General features: G+C 37.8%; 1 protein-coding gene across 1 annotated transcript in view; it reads left to right on the plus strand.

The window, feature by feature from the left end:
- Positions 1–17,840, plus strand: part of SH3D19 (SH3 domain containing 19) — a 188,667-nt gene that overhangs the window by 86,346 nt on the left and 84,481 nt on the right. Inside the window, 1 exon segment of the mRNA XM_040472491.1 lies at positions 7,969–8,008. Within this exon segment, the coding sequence (XP_040328425.1) occupies positions 7,969–8,008 (40 nt within the window).

Raw genomic sequence — 17,840 nt, forward strand, 5'->3', positions numbered from 1 at the left:
GTGGCACTGAATAAAATGTCCATCTTCCTAAAGTTTCTACCAAATGCACCTTGGGATGAAAAGGGGCAGTGGCTCTGATTTTTCATCTCTGAAACTACTAACTTAAAAAGCCTGATTCAATAGTGAGTCAAACTCAATAATCATAATGATTCAGTTGGACCATTTTTAATGTTTACTTGTTTTTGAAAGAGAGAGCGTGAGCAGGGGAGGGGCAGAGAGAGAGGGAGACACAGAATCAAGCAGGCTCCAGGCCCTGAGCTGTCAGCACAGAGCCCGACACAGGGCTCAAACCCATGAACTGTGAGATCATGACCTGAGCTAAAGTTGGACACTTAACCAACTGAGCCACCTCGGCATCCCTCAGTTGAACCATTTATTTTTTATTTATTTATTTTTTTTATTTATTTTTGGGACAGAGAGAGACAGAGCATGAACGGGGGAGGGGCAGAGAGAGAGGGAGACACAGAATCAGAAACAGGCTCCAGGCTCTGAGCCATCAGCCCAGAGCCTGACGCGGGGCTCGAACTCGGGGACCGCGAGATCGTGACCTGGCTGAAGTCGGACGCTTAACCGACTGCGCCACCCAGGCGCCCCTCAGTTGAACCATTTAAAAAAATAACTTTTGAAGTAGCAGTCTGTTGCTAAATAGATGATTCTCCTTCAAGTTGAAATGTGCTGTGATTTCTTCTCCTATGTGTGGTTTGGTTTGGTTTGGTTTGGTGAGAGCTACATTGAGACCAGAGTAGACCAAATGTGGCTCATTATAGGGCAGAGGGGATTCTTAGATCACTACCATGTTTATAAAAAGTAAAAAATGTATGGGAATATTTAGGTAAACACATTTTTTACCAGTAAAGATAGCCCAAAGAACAGGGCATCATTGGACATTATCATTATCAGCAAACATTCACAGAGGGCTGACTGAAACAGAGTTTAAGAGATTAGAGTCCTTAAAGGGCACTAAGGAATCTACTCCTGAAATTATCATTGCACTATATGCTAACTAATTTGGATGTAAATTTTAAAAAATAAAAAATAAAAAAAAAGAGAGATTAGAGTCCTGTTAGGGTTGCCTGGCTGGTACAGTCAGTAGAGCATGCTACTCTTGATGTTGGGGTCAAGAGTATCCACTGGGTGTAGGGCTTACTTAAAAAAAAAAAAAAAAAAGGCAGTCTTATAGTCTTGCCTTCATCAGACATGCTGATTAGATAAGGGGATAGACCCATGCCTAAAACCTTAAATAATAAGATACACTATCGTGGTAAGTGTCAATTTAGATAGTATGAGAATTCACGTAGGATGTGGTAGGCAGAATAATGTTGCCCCTTCAAAGATGTCCATGTCTTAAACCCTGGAACCTGTGAGGTTGTTATATTGTGCGGCAAAGAGTGTTAAGGTTGCTAATCAACTGACCTTGAGATGAACAGATAATTTTGGATGATCCTGGTGAGCCCAGTATAATCCTTCGTGTCCTTTAAAGTGGAAAATGGAGGCAGAAGAGGTCCGAGTGAGAGAGAGAGAGACTTAAAGATGCTGCATGGTTGGAGGAAGGGGCCACAACCCAAAGAATGCAGGTGATCTTAGGAAGTTAGAAAAGGCAAGGAAACAGATTCTCAATTTGAGCCCTCAGAAGGAATGTGGCCCTACGAACACCTTGACTTTTAGCCTAATGAGACCTATTTTGACATCTGGCCACTAGAACTACATATAAGATAGTAAATTTTTGTTGTTTTAAGCCACTAAGTTTGTGGTAATTTGTTACAGCAGCAATAGGAAACTAATACAAGGATGCTGAAAAGAAATAGGAGTCAGGGACATTTTCATGAAGAAGGTGGTTTTTGAGCTAGGCATTAAAGATAGGAAGAATAGTAGTAAGAGAGTCATACAGTTTATCTTCCAGGTACTAAGTTCTTTATACCCTTTATACCCTTTAGCTCATTTATCCTCACAAAAACCATCAGGATAACATTCTGCCCCATTGTGTAGATGAGAAAAACAATGTTTAGAGACTAACTTAATGTAGTCACTACAAGGCAGTACCAGTCACTACCACTAGTAAATAGTTGCCCTTTTAACAACATGATGACAGTTGACATTTATTGAGTGCTTACTTTGCCCAGGCAGTGCTAAGGATGTCACTGTCATTATCTCATGTAATCCTCTTAGACTCTGTGCATGTAGTAATTCATAATTTGTCTGAGGCATGGATTTGCCTGGCCAGTAACATGGCTGAAATGGAGGAAAAGAGACTAGAACCAGAAAATCCAGTCAAGACACATCAGTCTGACAAGTGCTGATCAGAATGTAAAATATAGGTAAAGACAGTAGGCATGGGAAAGAGAAAGCAGATTCCACAGACAATCTGCTTCTTTGTTGAAACATAACTCCTTATTGAAAAAAACTTCCCTTCCATCTCTTAATGTCTCCTTCCCTGTGTGGTTAAGGTGCTACATTTTAATGAGTTTAGGCATTTTACAATGAAAATTAATGAAAGGTGTCAGTATTGACAGTGCTGTAGACCAAACGTTTCCACTTACCCACAAAAGCGTGGGTAGCAGTCACGTAAACTTCTCTATAATATGTCTCATTTCTCTCCCACAGTGGTAACTCACCGAGATGGTCTTTAATTTCTTGGTGTAGTAGTAACTTTAAGTTCAACGACAGCAAATGTGTATTTATTGAAAATGTACCATTTAAAAGAACAATATACTATTTACTATGGGAGTCTCAAAAGTGACTGAAAATGAGTTTGGAAACATACCTGAACAAGGGTGGTGAAATGGAATCCAAAGGAGGAGATGAATAAGTATTACTGTCAGTAATTTTGTAGATTGAACCCTGGCTTCTTTTCAAGTAGACATATATTTGTAGTTTTCTTTGCCTAAATAAAAGAACTATGTAACTCTGATCTCATATATGTACAATTCCATCCATGGTCTATTTGAGTGGAACTACTTTCACAATCTTTTAATGAGTCACCAAAGTAAGCTTCATGAACCATAAATATCTTCTAATGGATGGATCCATTGTTTTATTTATTCTAATAAATAAAGGGGTAATGATAGTATTGCTCCAAGAGTTCTTTTTCAGAATGTGTTGATCCTTTAGTTAATACTGATTGGCACACAGCATTTTTGTAGGTTTGATTGATTTAAAAAAATAATATAGCGATGTCTGGGGTGGCTCAGTCGGTTAAGTGTCCCAACTTTGGCTCAGGTCATGATTTCGTGGTTCATGAGTTTGAGCCCTGTGTCTGGCTCAGTGCTGACAGCTCAGAGCCTGGACCCTGCTTCGGATTCTGTGTCTCCCTCTTTCTCTGCCCCTCCCCTGCTTGTGCTCTCTCTCTCTCTCTCTCAAAAATAAATAAATGTTAGAAAATAATAATAACATACTATATACTCTCAAGCTGGAACTTGACAATAATACTTGGGAGTATGGTTCAGAATCCTTTCATAGATAATACTAATTTTAAAGATAATATTCATTTTAATACTCCAGTATGAGGTACAAGACAGATTGCATTATACCACTTCTTACTTATATTGTGAGCATGTCTGTGTGTATTCATTCATGTAGTTTGAGTCTTCCCAGTAATTTCAAAGAACGATTTAGGACTTTTCACTGCCAACTTGAGTTAGTAGTCTGAGTTCCCTACCCAATGGGGTTTGATTTTTCTATCCAGCTAAGTGATCAAAGCCAAATCCTCAAAGCCTGAATGTCTTACCATGGATTCTAATAAGTTCTAAGTTAGCCATTCTTCATGGTTTTAATCAAAGCAAAAGATGACATTTGCATTTTTGTCATCTTCATTTCAAAGTGTTTGTCCTATTAGATTCAGAATCATCCTGGATGGGTTACACATCAGTAGACTCTGCCAACCCATTCCCCAAAAACTGTCCCTGCCAGAACAGGAGCCCATTTCTACGTAAGTGGAATATGACCTAAATATGTAAACTTTGAATCCATGTATGTCCATATTACTTAGAATCAGAAGTCATCATGGCAGGAAAATTTGGGTAATCTGGAGTTCTCATACTGAGTCGACGACCCATGATAGCTTCCTACCTCTCCTGATCTCTGTCCCTTTGATGTGCCATGGGTTCCCGCATTGCCTCCTTTACATCTGCCAACAGCATTTACACACATACAGCCATCAGCACCCTTTGCACTAGTTCTGCCTCATTTTCTGCCTCTTTCTGTTTGCGGGGTATTCTTCCATTTCCTCAATTAAGCTTTATTTACCAGGAAACATGGATAAGTAGGAATAGGGAATGTAAGCATGTTTTCTCTTTCTCCCTCCCCACCCTGTGTGTGTGTGTGTGTGTGTGTGTGTGTGTGTGTGTGTGTGTGTGTGACATATACCTACAAAACCAAGAGACTTTTACATAACAATCCCACCATGCTGACTTTCACATTGAGAGTGTATTGGTGAACTTTAAGTGACATAAATCCTCATGCTCTGCATGGTGGGCCCCTGGAGTGAGTGCATTACCCACAGCAAATGTGCAGCATTTGGCAACTAAATTTTAGAGCATTCTTATTTTTAATAACTCCTTTTTTTCACATAAATGGTAAGACTTTGGTCTCGTAAATTATTTGTATGATTTCTAAGTATATAAAAGTTCAGGAATCCTTTGCAAGTATATTCTTTCCTAATTATTTAAAAATTAGAAACTCTGGAAAAAATCGGGGTTGTGTGCCAAAGAGTATTTGATCTGAAATAAATAAAATCCATATGCTTAAAGCACTATATATACTCAAGATGAAATTTCCATATTTGCTATGAATTTGTTTTCATTTTTCTTAAGGGAACTTTATCCGAATGTTTTGTTATTGTTGGCAAGATCCAGATCCTGAATCTCCCTCAGTGCTTTGTTTTGTTCAGTCTTGGATTTTGGACGAAAATAATAGCTGTTTATTAATTTGCCAAAAATTCAGCATCACCACTAATGTTATTTCTTGACGATTACACAATTGTCTTGGCTGTCATAAAAATTACTTTGCTTCAAAGTAAGAATATAAAAATTTGTATAGACACACAAATACACAATAGACACATACTACATATATGTATATTCAAGCAAAAAGATAACTTATGTGGGCACCTGAGTGGCTCAGTAGGTTAAGCATCTGACTCTTGATTTCAGCTCAGGTTATGATCTCACGGTTTGTGATTTCAAACCCTGTGTCAGGCTCTGTGCTGATAGCTCAGGGCCTGCTTGGGATTCTCTCTCTCTCCTCTCTCTGCCCCTCCCCTGCTCTCTCTCTCTCAAAATAAATAAACATTAAAAAAAGTTTTAATAAATAAAAGTGGCTATGATAAAATGTGAAATCCAATTATTAGCACACTTTGAGAAAAAATAAAAAGACAAGAACATGTGTTTTAATTTGTTTTCCATTGTCAAGAGCTGGGGAATGGGGAATATTGTGAGTTATGGATAATTTACCCTTACCCTCAAACTCTGAAATATATGGGTCTTAGGAGTAGCATGTTATAGTCACTGTGTATGTATATTTCCATAGGATTATAACAGTGAGTGAATTTGGGAGGGAATGTTTAAAATGCCTTCCAAAAGATTATCAACTAGTTCAGTAGAGGTACTGTACTGAGGCATTTGTATCTTCTTAGAGCACAAAGTATAAAATGACTGTAGACTTTACTGTTTTAACCAAGGACGAAGGAGAGCTATGAACCATTCACTTCCTGAGTGGACATGTTCCAGCTGTGCAGATTGGTCATAGCACATCTGCCAATCAGAACAGGCCCTGGAGGGAAGCCCTCCGGTGCTGAGTCTTGTTTACTTGCATTGTGACTCTGTTTCTCCCTTCCTGTGTTGTACCAGTAGGGAGTCTTGTAGGGGGGAATTTGCTATTACATGACTAAATAAACTCTATGAAACTAGGATCACAGCCACATCAAATGGTATTACGGGCAGAGTTTTAGCTCATCTTTAGCCACAGGTAAGAGTTGTTGCTTTTTTATATGAGGAAAGCTGATCTGCGTTCAGTTTATAGCTTTGCTTTGAGATACTTTACTTTTGTTAGCAGAACTAGCAGCCTATTACTGAAGAGGAACGATTGAAAACAATAATGATTAAATTGTGCGCTTTGTTGCTAGGACTTTAAATCTGTAGTGCTCAACAAATGAAAAACCATGGTATTTTTATTTAAGGGGGTATAAAACTAAGGTAAATTAAAACGAAAGTTTTAAAAGCGGCAGTAACACTAGGTCACTGTATAGAGAAACTGGAACCAGAAGCATATTAACGTTGTACATTTTGGAGAGCATTATATCTAAACAAACATGTTTTATTGTGAATCTTCCTACTTGTTAGTCTTTCAGAAAACATACTTCTTGTGTACTAGCGCCTTGGTTTGAAAAAAATTTCGTTTTCATTTTGAACCTATTCAGAAAGAATTGATAATATATTTAACTATGTGAATCCTATACGTTTTCCTCCATAATTCTCTCTAGAAGTTTTATAGTTTGTTTTTATTATAAATCTTTATGCTGCTCCACGAGCATAGGGGGAAATAAAAGAGTTCCTGTCTAATCTTTGTTTTGCCATTAAATTCTATATTGTTAGTATTAATTCAGAAGATACTTTGGAAAACTATATTTTGATAATATTGCATGAGATTTTTAAAAAGTCATTGCATAGGGTTTTATTGTGGCTTATACATTGCTTTCTGTTGTTAGTTTTTCCTTAACACTGAGACCTTTTCCCTTTGTTTATTTTTAAGCATGTACTGAAAAAAAAATTGTTACTTGGAGTAAAAAAAAAAAGACAACCTGTGGATTTTGTAGTTCTGTCTCTTGTATATAATAGTCTTGGGGCGCCTGGGTGGCGCAGTCGGTTAAGTGTCCGACTTCAGCCAGGTCACGATCTCGCGATCCGTGAGTTCGAGCCCCGCGTCAGGCTTTGGGCTGATGGCTCAGAGCCTGGAGCCTGTTTCTGATTCTGTGTCTCCCTCTCTCTCTGCCCCTCCCCCGTTCATGCTCTGTCTCTCTCTGTCCCAAAAATAAATAAACATTGAAAAAAAAATTAAAAAAAAAAAATAGTCTGCAGTGGATTAACATTTTACAGAGTCCCAAGAGACACTTTTGAAAACTTCAAGCAGCCATGCTCTTGTCAATTACCTTATAGCAAAGTGTCTCACCCTCAGGACTATTGACATTTTGGGTGAGATAATTCTTTGCTGTAGGGTGCATTGTAGGTTATTTAACCGCATCCTTGGTTTCTCTATCCACTAGATACCAGTATCTCCCTCTTACTCAGTTGTGACAACCAAAAATGTCTCCAGGCATTGTCAAGTGTCCCGTGGGGGAGGAGGAGTGAAATTGCCCCTAGTTGAGAGTCACTGCCCTCTATAGCACATTAGACCTAATTATCAGTGAGACCTTGAAATCCAACTTCTGAACAGTTTTGGGCAATAGAGAGTTAAGAATGAGGCTGTATGGGTCTCAGTATGTTTGCAGATGTTGCTGTAGCTGACTGCTCATTTTTTTTCCCCTCCCCATCCTGTTGGAAGCTTTTGCCAACCATGATTCATGGAATGATTTTTTTGAGCTGAGTAATCTGTGGCTTTTCAGTTTCCTTACTTTCTTTCCTTAGCTAAATTTGTTTGGGTTTTAGCAAAGTGTTTAAAACAGCAAAGATCTTTGTTTTGGGTTTTTTTTCTTTCACAGCAAAGATCTTTGGAAATGAAATAATACATGTAATGATATACTTTCCAAGTAGATGATTTTAACCAACCATAAAAATTTTACATGCCTGTCTTTGTATCCTTTGTACCTCTTCTGTAAGATCCTCTCAACGCTGATGAAGAGCCTTATACAGGGGAAGACACAGCAACCTTTGAACAGTGCTTTGTGAAATCTAATGGTGTAGCAGCTGGTATTTAAGAACTTTTTTTCCAGGGCTTCTGAAGAGCATTTTGACATGTAACTGTCTTCTTTCTTTACAGATTGCAACGAACGAAATAAACCAGAGCATCGTTCTTCAAGGTATGAGTTTATACTATTTAATAATTCTGTATAACACTTCTCATTTGGAAAATATTTGGAGGTAGTACAAGTATTCCTTATAGAGTTCTTGTATATTTGAATCTGTGGCATTCAGAGAAGCTTCACAAGGGAAACATTTCTTTTTATTCCCTGAACATATTCTTTATATTTCATGAACAAAAATTCTTTATGAAATTATTGATTATACCTGAAAGACATACTTAATTTTGAGTATTCCTATCAGTGACAGGTAAATCTTTATAAAAAAAAATTATTTTATCTCTATTTCCTTCCTTTGGTGGTTTTCTTTGACCGATATTTTTATAAGTGTGCATTTCTTTTTTCCTAATTATAAAATTAACATGGGCTCACTGTAGAAATATTTAAAAAAATTTTTTAAATACAAAGTATTAAAAAACAAAGCAAAACAGCTTGTCTTCCATTAGCTACAGATGGCTGGTTACTGCTAAAAATCTTGTGCAGTTCTTCTAGTTTTTGTCAGTATATATGTATTCCAGTTGAATTCTTTAAGTTCCTGTTACATAGTTTCAAAGGGCGGGAAGCCTGTTTCACTAAGCCCCTCACTCACACTGAGAGTATTTCAAACAAGACCTTCACCAGCACTGAAGAGTATTCTTAAAAATCCTTGTCAAACTTATAGGTAGAAAATTCTGTACCTTCTACTCCTACACCAGAATGACAGGCCTGTGTTCAATTTTTTTTTCCCTTTAGCCTAGTTCTGTGAAGGATTATAATTTCTTTAATACCATTTTTACCTTATTCCACAGTACATCACTTTTTCTTTGCATTTTGTGTTGTGGGAACTGATAATATGGTAATAATGCGTTTACTGGGTTGACTGTTCTGATAAACCAAATACTGATGCTTTTTCAAGGTATCAAACCCAGAATGCACTGACCTCAAATGAATAAAAATACAAAATCTATGAAAACTCCATTAGTTGCTCTTTCATCTTGCAGAGATGGTCAGTCAGAACAGGTTAGTGAGACCTAATCTAGGAGGAAAATACAACAGAGTATTTGGAATATAAGGCTGATTTTTTTTTCCAGGTATAATTCACATATGTAAAAGTTCACTCTTCTTGGTGTATGATTCTAGGAGTGTTGACAAATACATACAGTTATATAACCACCACCACAATTGTAGAAAAGTCTGTAAGACTGATTTTTTTTTTAATACTTAAAAAATAATAGAAAAAGGCAATGTAAGAGAGAAGACTTTGACAGCATGTTTAACTGTGAATGGCATGAATTTGGAATGGTAAAAAAAAAAAAAAAAAAACACTTCGTCTGATAAAATCAGGATCCGTAAGACTCTTGGCATACTGAACATTTGACTAAATCAAACCATGTAAGTTTTAATTGGAACAAATATAAATCCACACTTAGGTGTGAAAGACCAATGGAACATAAGGAGATAACGGGGTTATAACTATGTTTGGAAAAAAAGTCTTGAAGATTTAGTTCTTCATAAATTTGTCATAAGTCAATAATTTTATGTCATTGCCTACACCTCACTCAAAAATGTCAGCATTGATTTAATTGTACTGAAAGAATTATAATGTCCAATATAAGAAAAGTCATAGCTCTAGACCATAGTTTATGATACTATATCCAATTTTGGATCCACAAGGCCTTGAAAAAGTGAAGTATGCAGTGACTGTCTGTATTGATATCACTTGAGAAACTTAAAATCAAAAGCAGAGTCCCATACTCTACTCCAGAGATTCCTATTCAGTAAATATGGAATGAGTGGATCCTGGGAATCTGTCTAGTAAAGAAATCCGTCAGTGATTCTGATGTATAGGCAGGTTGGGAACCACCAGCATTGAAGAAAGCAGCTGAGTTGGGACAGGGAATATGAAAGAGAAGAGTAGGGTAGAAATCAAAGTTAAGTCACAAGAAGACTTGTGTAAGGAGTTTGGTGAATTTAGCCTAGGCGTGCAAGTTAGGGGAGGTATATGGGACAGAAGTAACTGACTTTGAGCACCTCTGAGCAACTGGCTGGTATGTAGAAGACACTAGCAGACTTGTTCCTCCTAAATGCCTGTCCCCACTACCAGGAACCAGGTATCCTTGGAGGAATGGCTGATACCAGGTCTGGGGAGGGGAAAGTACAGGTGAGCCTGGACTCATGGTGTGATGGGAAGAGGAAATGTTCAGCTAATGGGTCATGTCAAAAGGCCTTACAGGGTGCCTAGGGTGGTTCAGTTTGTTAAGTAACTGATTCTTGATTTCAGCTCAGGTCATGATCTTGAGATTTGTTAGTTTGAGCCCCATGTCAGGCTCTGTGCTGACAGTGTGGAGCCTACTTGGGATTCTCTCTTTTCTTCTCTCTCTGCTCCTCCCCCATTCGTGTACTCTTCCTCCCTCCCTCTGTCTCTCTCTCTCTCACAATAAATAAAGTTAAAAAGATGAGGAAAATGTATTTTTAAAAAAGCATAGGAGGCGGTTTCAGGAGCCTCCCACTGGCCAAATCTGGGATAATTGGGGTATCAAAAATTTTTTAGGGGCGCCTGGGTGGCGCAGTCGGTTAAGCGTCCGACTTCAGCCAGGTCACGATCTCGCGGTCCGGGAGTTCGAGCCCCGCGTCAGGCTCTGGGCTGATGGCTCGGAGCCTGGAGCCTGTTTCCGATTCTGTGTCTCCCTCTCTCTCTGCCCCTCCCCCGTTCATGCTCTATCTCTCTCTGTCCCAAAAATAAAATAAAAAACGTTGAAAAAAAAATTTAAAAAATAAAAAAATTTTTTTTAAATGATAATGGATTCTAACACATTGGATTTTTAAAAAACCATGCAGGAAAGATCATAGAATCAGAAAATCATCATTTTATAATTCTTAGTGTAATAGTTGATTCAGGCAAGGATTATCAGTAGCTCCTAAAAGTTGGGTAAAAAATAGTTGGAGGGACATACATTTACACTGCCTTAAAATTATTTTAAGCTTCCAGTTACAAAGGGGAAATGTACCTTTTCAATGAATAGATCTAGGGATCTCATTCTTAATCAGGCAGTCAACTTATATCATTACTGGTGAGACATCCTGAGAGTATGTGCCTCCACATGGTGCATTAGCAATACACATAGATATCACTTACAGGCTAGTAATCCTGGTAAAACCAGATCATGTAATGAAAAATACTGAAAGGCTAAAAAAAAAAAATCTAGATTAAAAGAGACTGAATTTTTCTTTAAATTGGAATTTTAAAATCCAGATTTTTATAAACACTTTGGGAATAATTAGAAAAATTTAAATATGAATTTTACTTTAGATAATATTTTATTAATAAAACTTAGGTATATAATAGGAATGCTGTTTTGTGGGAGAATGTCCTTATTCTTAATAGATGTACAAGAAAGTAATAGAGGTGGTATAGTCTTATGTTTACAAAATAAATTTCAAGTGATTTATGAGAAGAAAGAAATGAACAAGAGGTAAAACAGAGTAAATATGGGAAAATAGTAATTGGTGAAAAGATGAAAGATATGTGGGGTTAATTGTGCTGTTCCTTCAACTTTTTCAGTAGACTTGAAATTTGCAAATTAAAAAGTAGCAGTGGAGGGAACTGTTCTGTGTTCCATAGAGTCCCAGAGGGCAGAATGTGCCTCCATGGGTAGAAGTTGAGGGGGGTTATTTCTGCACAATGTGAGAAGGATTTCCTAACAGCTGGTCAAAGATGGAATGGGTCACTCTGTAAGGGAGCATTGTGAAAAGCTAGACGAACTAGTGCTGGGCATAAGAGAAAAGGTTCACACATTGCAGAATTATTATTCTAGGTGGTTCCAGTTTCTTGCTCATTCAATAGCCAATAGGTATTTGTTGAGAGGCCCTAATCTGGGCTCAGGGTACCATAGAAAATAAGAAAAAGTCTGAGCACGGAGCACCCATTGTTTTGGATTTACACTCCCAATCTCAGGGATCTAGTCGTCCTAATTTCTGCTTCAGAAAATGCTTGTGGTACTCTTCAGGATATTCGGAAAAGACTCAGATTCTCAAGGACTATGCTACTAGTCCTGGTAAGCTTAAGTATTTAGTACAGTGCCCGGTCCATGATAAGCACTTAATAAGTAAATGTTTGTTGAATAAGTGACAGTTGTAGTTCAAAGAGAGAAGGGAAAATGCCACTATTTTTCCCTTGCAAATTGGGAAGAATCTGACTCTGGAAAGCTCACCCATAACTGTTATTGACTATGTTTGTTACAAGTACAATAAGAAGTAATAAGAAAGGAGAGATGTTTTTCCAGGAAAGGCCGTTGTTTTCTGTCCAGAGGTCTGCTGAGACTGGCAGTGACCTGTTCTTTTCCTGCCATTGTCAGACGAGCAGGACTACCCCACCAGGCCTGCAGTGTCGGGCAGAATACCTGCTGCATCAATAGAGCAGAAAGGGGGGCTCCTGGGTGGCTCAGTCGGTTCAGCATCCTACTTCGGCTCAGGTCATGATCTCATGGTCCGAAGAGTTCGAGCCCCGCGTCAGGCTCTGTGCTGACAGCTCAGAGCCTGGAGCCTGCTTCGGATTCTTGTCTCCCTCTCTCTCTGACCCTCCCCCATTCATGCTCTGTCTCTCTCTCTCTCTCAAAAATAAATAAACATTAGGGGCGCCTGGGTGGCGCAGTCGGTTAAGCGTCCGACTTCAGCCAGGTCACGATCTCGCGGTCCGGGAGTTCGAGCCCCGCATCAGGCTCTGGGCTGATGGCTCAGAGCCTGGAGCCTGTTTCCGATTCTGTGTCTCCCTCTCTCTCTGCTCCTCCCCCGTTCATGCTCTGTCTCTCTCTGTCCCAAAAATAAATAAACGTTGAAAAAAAATTTAAAAAAATAAATAAATAAATAAACATTAAAAAAAATAATTAAAAAAAATACAGCAGAAAGTAGAGAATGTAAACAAAAGTCACTTAATTTTGGTATGTTTGTTGGTTCTCCTCAGGCCACTCATTCAGTAGCAAGAATGATGGGCTGAACGCCAGCAAGGATGAGATGTGTTTCTTTTGTTTGTATTTTTATAAGGCCAAACACTCCTATAGCTTTCCCAGTGAGAAGTGAATAAATCTGAATGTCTGCCTTTCATTTCAGTGCTGAAGGAAGGAAAGCATTACTCTTATCAAGTTAAAAGAAGAGGCCAACACTAAGACCTCAAGCTAAAAATACTGCTTAAGCATCTCTAAGTGGCTTGCTGGATGCTTTTTGATGAGTTTTTGATGTTGGTGTTTAAAAATTTTGCTTATTGCTGATTGAGCTTTGTTGAAGTCAGAAATATTTGGCTTCTTCTTATCTTTTCCTTATTAGTTTAAATACACCATTTACCAAATTGATATCCCATGGAATATTCTTATGTAGGATATTAAGCAGTTTATGAGAAATAAATACTCATGCACAAAAAAGTCCGTGAGAAGGTGAGTTAAAACAAAATTAGACAGGGGCTCCTGGGTGGCTCAATTGGTTAAGTGTCTGACTTTGGCTCAGGTCATGATCTTGCAGTTTGTGGGTTTGAGCCCTGGGTCAGGTTCTGTATGGACAGCTCGGAGCCTGGAGCCTGCTTCGGATTCTGTGTCTCGCTCTCTCTCTGCCCCTCTCCTGCTCATGCTCTGTCTCTCCCTGTCAAAAATAAATAAATAAATAAATAAAAATAAAACATTTTTAAAAATTTTTTAAAAAGCAAACAAAAGAAAACAAAATTAGACTTTTTTTTTTTTTTTTTTTTTTTGGCTGTGATTCTAGTAAGAGTCTTTGAAACGCTAAGGTACATTATAGAACTCCCAAGTGAAAGATTTACTATGCAGGACTTTAAAATTTTGTTTGAATTTGTAACTTCCTTTCCCAGACACAACTATTAATAACATATAGGAAAATGTGCTATGAAATGACAGTTTGGGAAACTAATTGAGAGAGAAGTAGGAGCTAAAGATAATAAAGAAAGTTAAGCCCCTGTGGCAAGCAGTGTCAGGAATGGAAAGTTACAAGCTCTTTTTACTACCATACTAGCTCTGAATAATAGATCCCAATGACTTATGGGGGGCTGAAATCAGCTACTTTGTCTTAAATGTTTTACCTACTACAAGGAAATAATTTACAGCAGCAAAACAAAACAAAACAAAAAACCCACAAGAAGGCATTGAAATGAGAACCCTAAATCTACTACTCAAGCATTATCATTTGAATCTGTCTTCCAAACACCTTCTTAAAACCACCTTTAAGAAGTTACAATCCCCTTTGACATCTATTTGTAAAATTCAGTGAAATTTCAGAAAAATCACACAAAAAATGTTTGAACTCAACAAAATGAAATTTTAAGGAATAGGAAGAAATACCAAGGCATTTTTGAAGTTCAGAAAAGGGAGGTGGACTCCTGCAAGTAATTAAGACAGTGTTTTGTCAACAAACAGAAGGACAGGTCAAGGGAACAAAGTAGAGTCCACAACAGACATAGATGGATACACATACTTCTGTGTCTTATGCTGTAATAGGGGCAGCATTCAGATTAAAGGGGGAAATGGACATGTCAGCAAATGATGCAGGAAAAATTGATTATCCATATTTTTAAAAATTCAGATGGAATTTGTTTTATATAAGGTAGAATCTAAATACATAAAAGTCCAAAAATGAAACTAAAACATTTTGAAGAAATAAATGAGACTATCTTTATGACTTTGGGGTAAGGAATGTGTTCTTAAACAAGGCTTAACAAGTACAGACCACAAAGAAGAGGATTAGTAAATTTATGTGAAAATTTAAACCTTAAGTACATAGGGGTGCCTGGGTGGCTCAGACAGTTAAGCATCTGGCTCTTGATTTTTGCTCAAGTCATGATCTAATGGTTTGTGAGATCAAGCCTCGTGTCAGGTGTGGAGCCTGCTTGGGATTCTTTCTCCCTCTCTCTTTCCCCCTCTCCCCACTTGCACACATGTACCACTCTCTTTCTCTCCCTCAAGATAAATAAATACACATTAAAAAAAAAACCTTATGTGTATGAAGACCTCAAAAGCATGTGAAAAGCATGGGTATGCAATGCACACAGGCAGCAAAGGTCAGTGTCTATAAATAAATGTGTCCATAAATAAGAAACTACATATCAGAATGAAAAAAGACAGGGAACTATGGCTAGGGAACTCACAAAAGATGAAAGCTAAGTAGCCAACTAATATTTGAAAACCTTATTTATCTTGCTACTATTAAGATATACCAGTGACATGATAATGTGATACTATTTCACTTCTTTCAAGTAGGCACAGAAATCTCAAAAGTTGATGATAACAAGAATGTATGGAAAAATTTGGTGTATCCTATTTAGAGAGCAACTGAGCAATATCTGATGAAGCTGAAAATGCCCATAGCCTACAACCCAGCAGGTATTATATGCCCTCAGGAAATTGTTTCACATGTGCCAGAGAGGAACCACATACAAGAATGTTGGGAGTAGCACTGTTTGGATTAAGGGAATTTACTATATATGGCAACGTAGGTTAATCTCAGAAACATAATTTGGGCTGATAAAAGGCAAGTTGTAGAAAGATAGGTAAAGAATGATACTATTTGTATGAAGTGGAGGTCCGCAAATGGGCCAAATCTGGCCTGCCACCTGTTTTTATAGGAACTCATTCATGCTCATTTGTTTGCATATTCTCTATGGCTGATTTTGCATTTAAACAGCAGAGTTGACTACTTACAACGAAAACCATATGGCCTTCAAACCCAGTGTGGTCTCTGCGCTGACAGCAGAGAGCCCAGTGCAGGGCTCGATCTTACAAACCATGAAATCACGAGCTGAAGTTGGGATGCTCAGCTGACTGAGCCACCCAGGCGCCCCTTGCTTTGCAGATTTTTATTTCATTTTCTCACTTAAGAGTTATACAAGTAGCGGCACCTGGGTGCCTCAGTCGGTTAAGCATCTGACTTTGGCTCAGGTCATGATCTCATGGTTTGTGGGTTTGAGTCCTGTGTCGGGCTCTGTGCTGACCGCTCAGAGCCTGGAGCCTGCTTCCGATTCCGTGTCTCCCTCTCTCTCTGTTCCTCCCCTACTCGTGCTCTCTCACTCTCTTTCTCTCTCTCTCTCTCTCAAAAATAAACATTAAAAAAAAAGTTATACAAGTAATACATGAAAACATTTTTTAGTAGTACAGAAACATGGTGTCTGCCTTTATTCCATAGGCAACTATTTTTAACAGTATAGTGGTTCAGTGTCTATCCTAGTCTACTTTCTATGCATATATATAGTGTATATTCAAGTTATATTTACAATAGCAGGGATGAGTGTGTGTAGTATATATGTATATATGTGTGTGTATATATATGTTTGTATATATTTATGCAAACTTGCCCTTTTCATTTAGATTTTAGAAAGTTTGACCATGTCACTTTCTCCTTCATTATTTTTTTAAACTGCTACATAGAATTTTCTCATGTAATTATATTATTATTTACTTAACTAGCCCTTTATTAATAGCATTTGGGTTGTTTATCAATAGCAGCAGAAATGCTGCTGCAGTAAACATCTTTATGTTTGTATCGTGTGCATACATATGTGAGAAAGCCTTTGTTGTTTCTTTTAAGTTAGATTTTTTTTCCCCAAGGTTCTATTGAACTCTTACTCTCATTCATAATTATCTTAAGTTTTGAAATGTTATATACCTTACATTTGTACTCTCTTCCCTACTCTCAGGTCGCTTCATGATAGTTTTGTGTCACTGCAGGTTCAGTAGGGTCCATTTCAACCCCGCTCCACATAGTATAGCCTGAAACGTCACCCTGCACAGGGAGACATTCAAACTCAACATGCAGTATATTTGTAGCACATTGGTCAGTACACTCAGATTTAATAATTGATGATGTTAAAATTCAGCAACCACTTTGTTATTAAGAATTTGAAAGAGTCTTGGTTTTCTGCATTGGTATCCTGTTGTTGGTCTTACAGAGATGTTAAGGATTTTATTTGACACTTTAGCATCATCACATTATGACTTAAATAGATTAGCTAAAAGCAAAAGATTTAACTTGTTTTTGATCTTCTCTTTTCTAAATACGTTTGTTAAAATGTCGTGCTCTGCTGGGCTTAGTTTAACTGCTGTAATTCTGTAGCATCTCCCTGCCCATATGTTTTGATTCCTGTACGTCTATAAACTATAGCTTGTGTGTAATTACTTTCTCGCATTATGTTTTCTAAGCTATAAGAGAAACATTACTTTTGCTGTAGCATCTGTAATGCTATAAAAGAGGTAAAAAATTAAAGTGTATGCAGGTTTTGGGGGGAAAAATCCTTTTGCACTGGGAGATGTGAAAGGATTATTAACATTTCATGTCATTCTACAGACAATGTATATTTATTATGTTGTTTTATTGTGGTTTTAAGAAATGTGACGTTAGCATCCCCCTCAACCCCCGCCGTGTGATGAGAATGAAAATGAAGCATTTATATGGTTTATCAGTTGGGTAATTGAAAAGTTTTATCAGCTGGCCTACCACTGCCATAGTACTTGGTGTGGGGGCTTCTCTGAGGTTTTTTCAAATTAAACTATCAGCTGGCAGTTAACTTTGGAAAAGCTGCTGGTCCTGTATTTATTACTTTTTCTCCGAATGGGCATGCATGGCCACCCATTTCTTAGCAGTCCAAGGAGCATATGAAGTGCCTGGCCAGCCCTTAAATTTTTTCATCCTAATTCTTTCCTCTCTTTCCCTTGGGTCAGTTATAGTTTATATTAGTTCTTTATTTTTCTGCAGTATAATTTAGAAGCAGTTATTTATATAGTTCTACAGAACCTATAATAAATATCCTGTAGTGGAGTGAACTTTGTATACATCTTTGTGGATCTCAGTCTGTTCCTAGGTT

The sequence above is a fragment of the Herpailurus yagouaroundi genome, unplaced genomic scaffold (genome assembly GCF_014898765.1).
Source record: "Herpailurus yagouaroundi ecotype Mexico unplaced genomic scaffold, PumYag 28, whole genome shotgun sequence".
Lineage (NCBI taxonomy): Eukaryota > Metazoa > Chordata > Mammalia > Carnivora > Felidae > Herpailurus > Herpailurus yagouaroundi.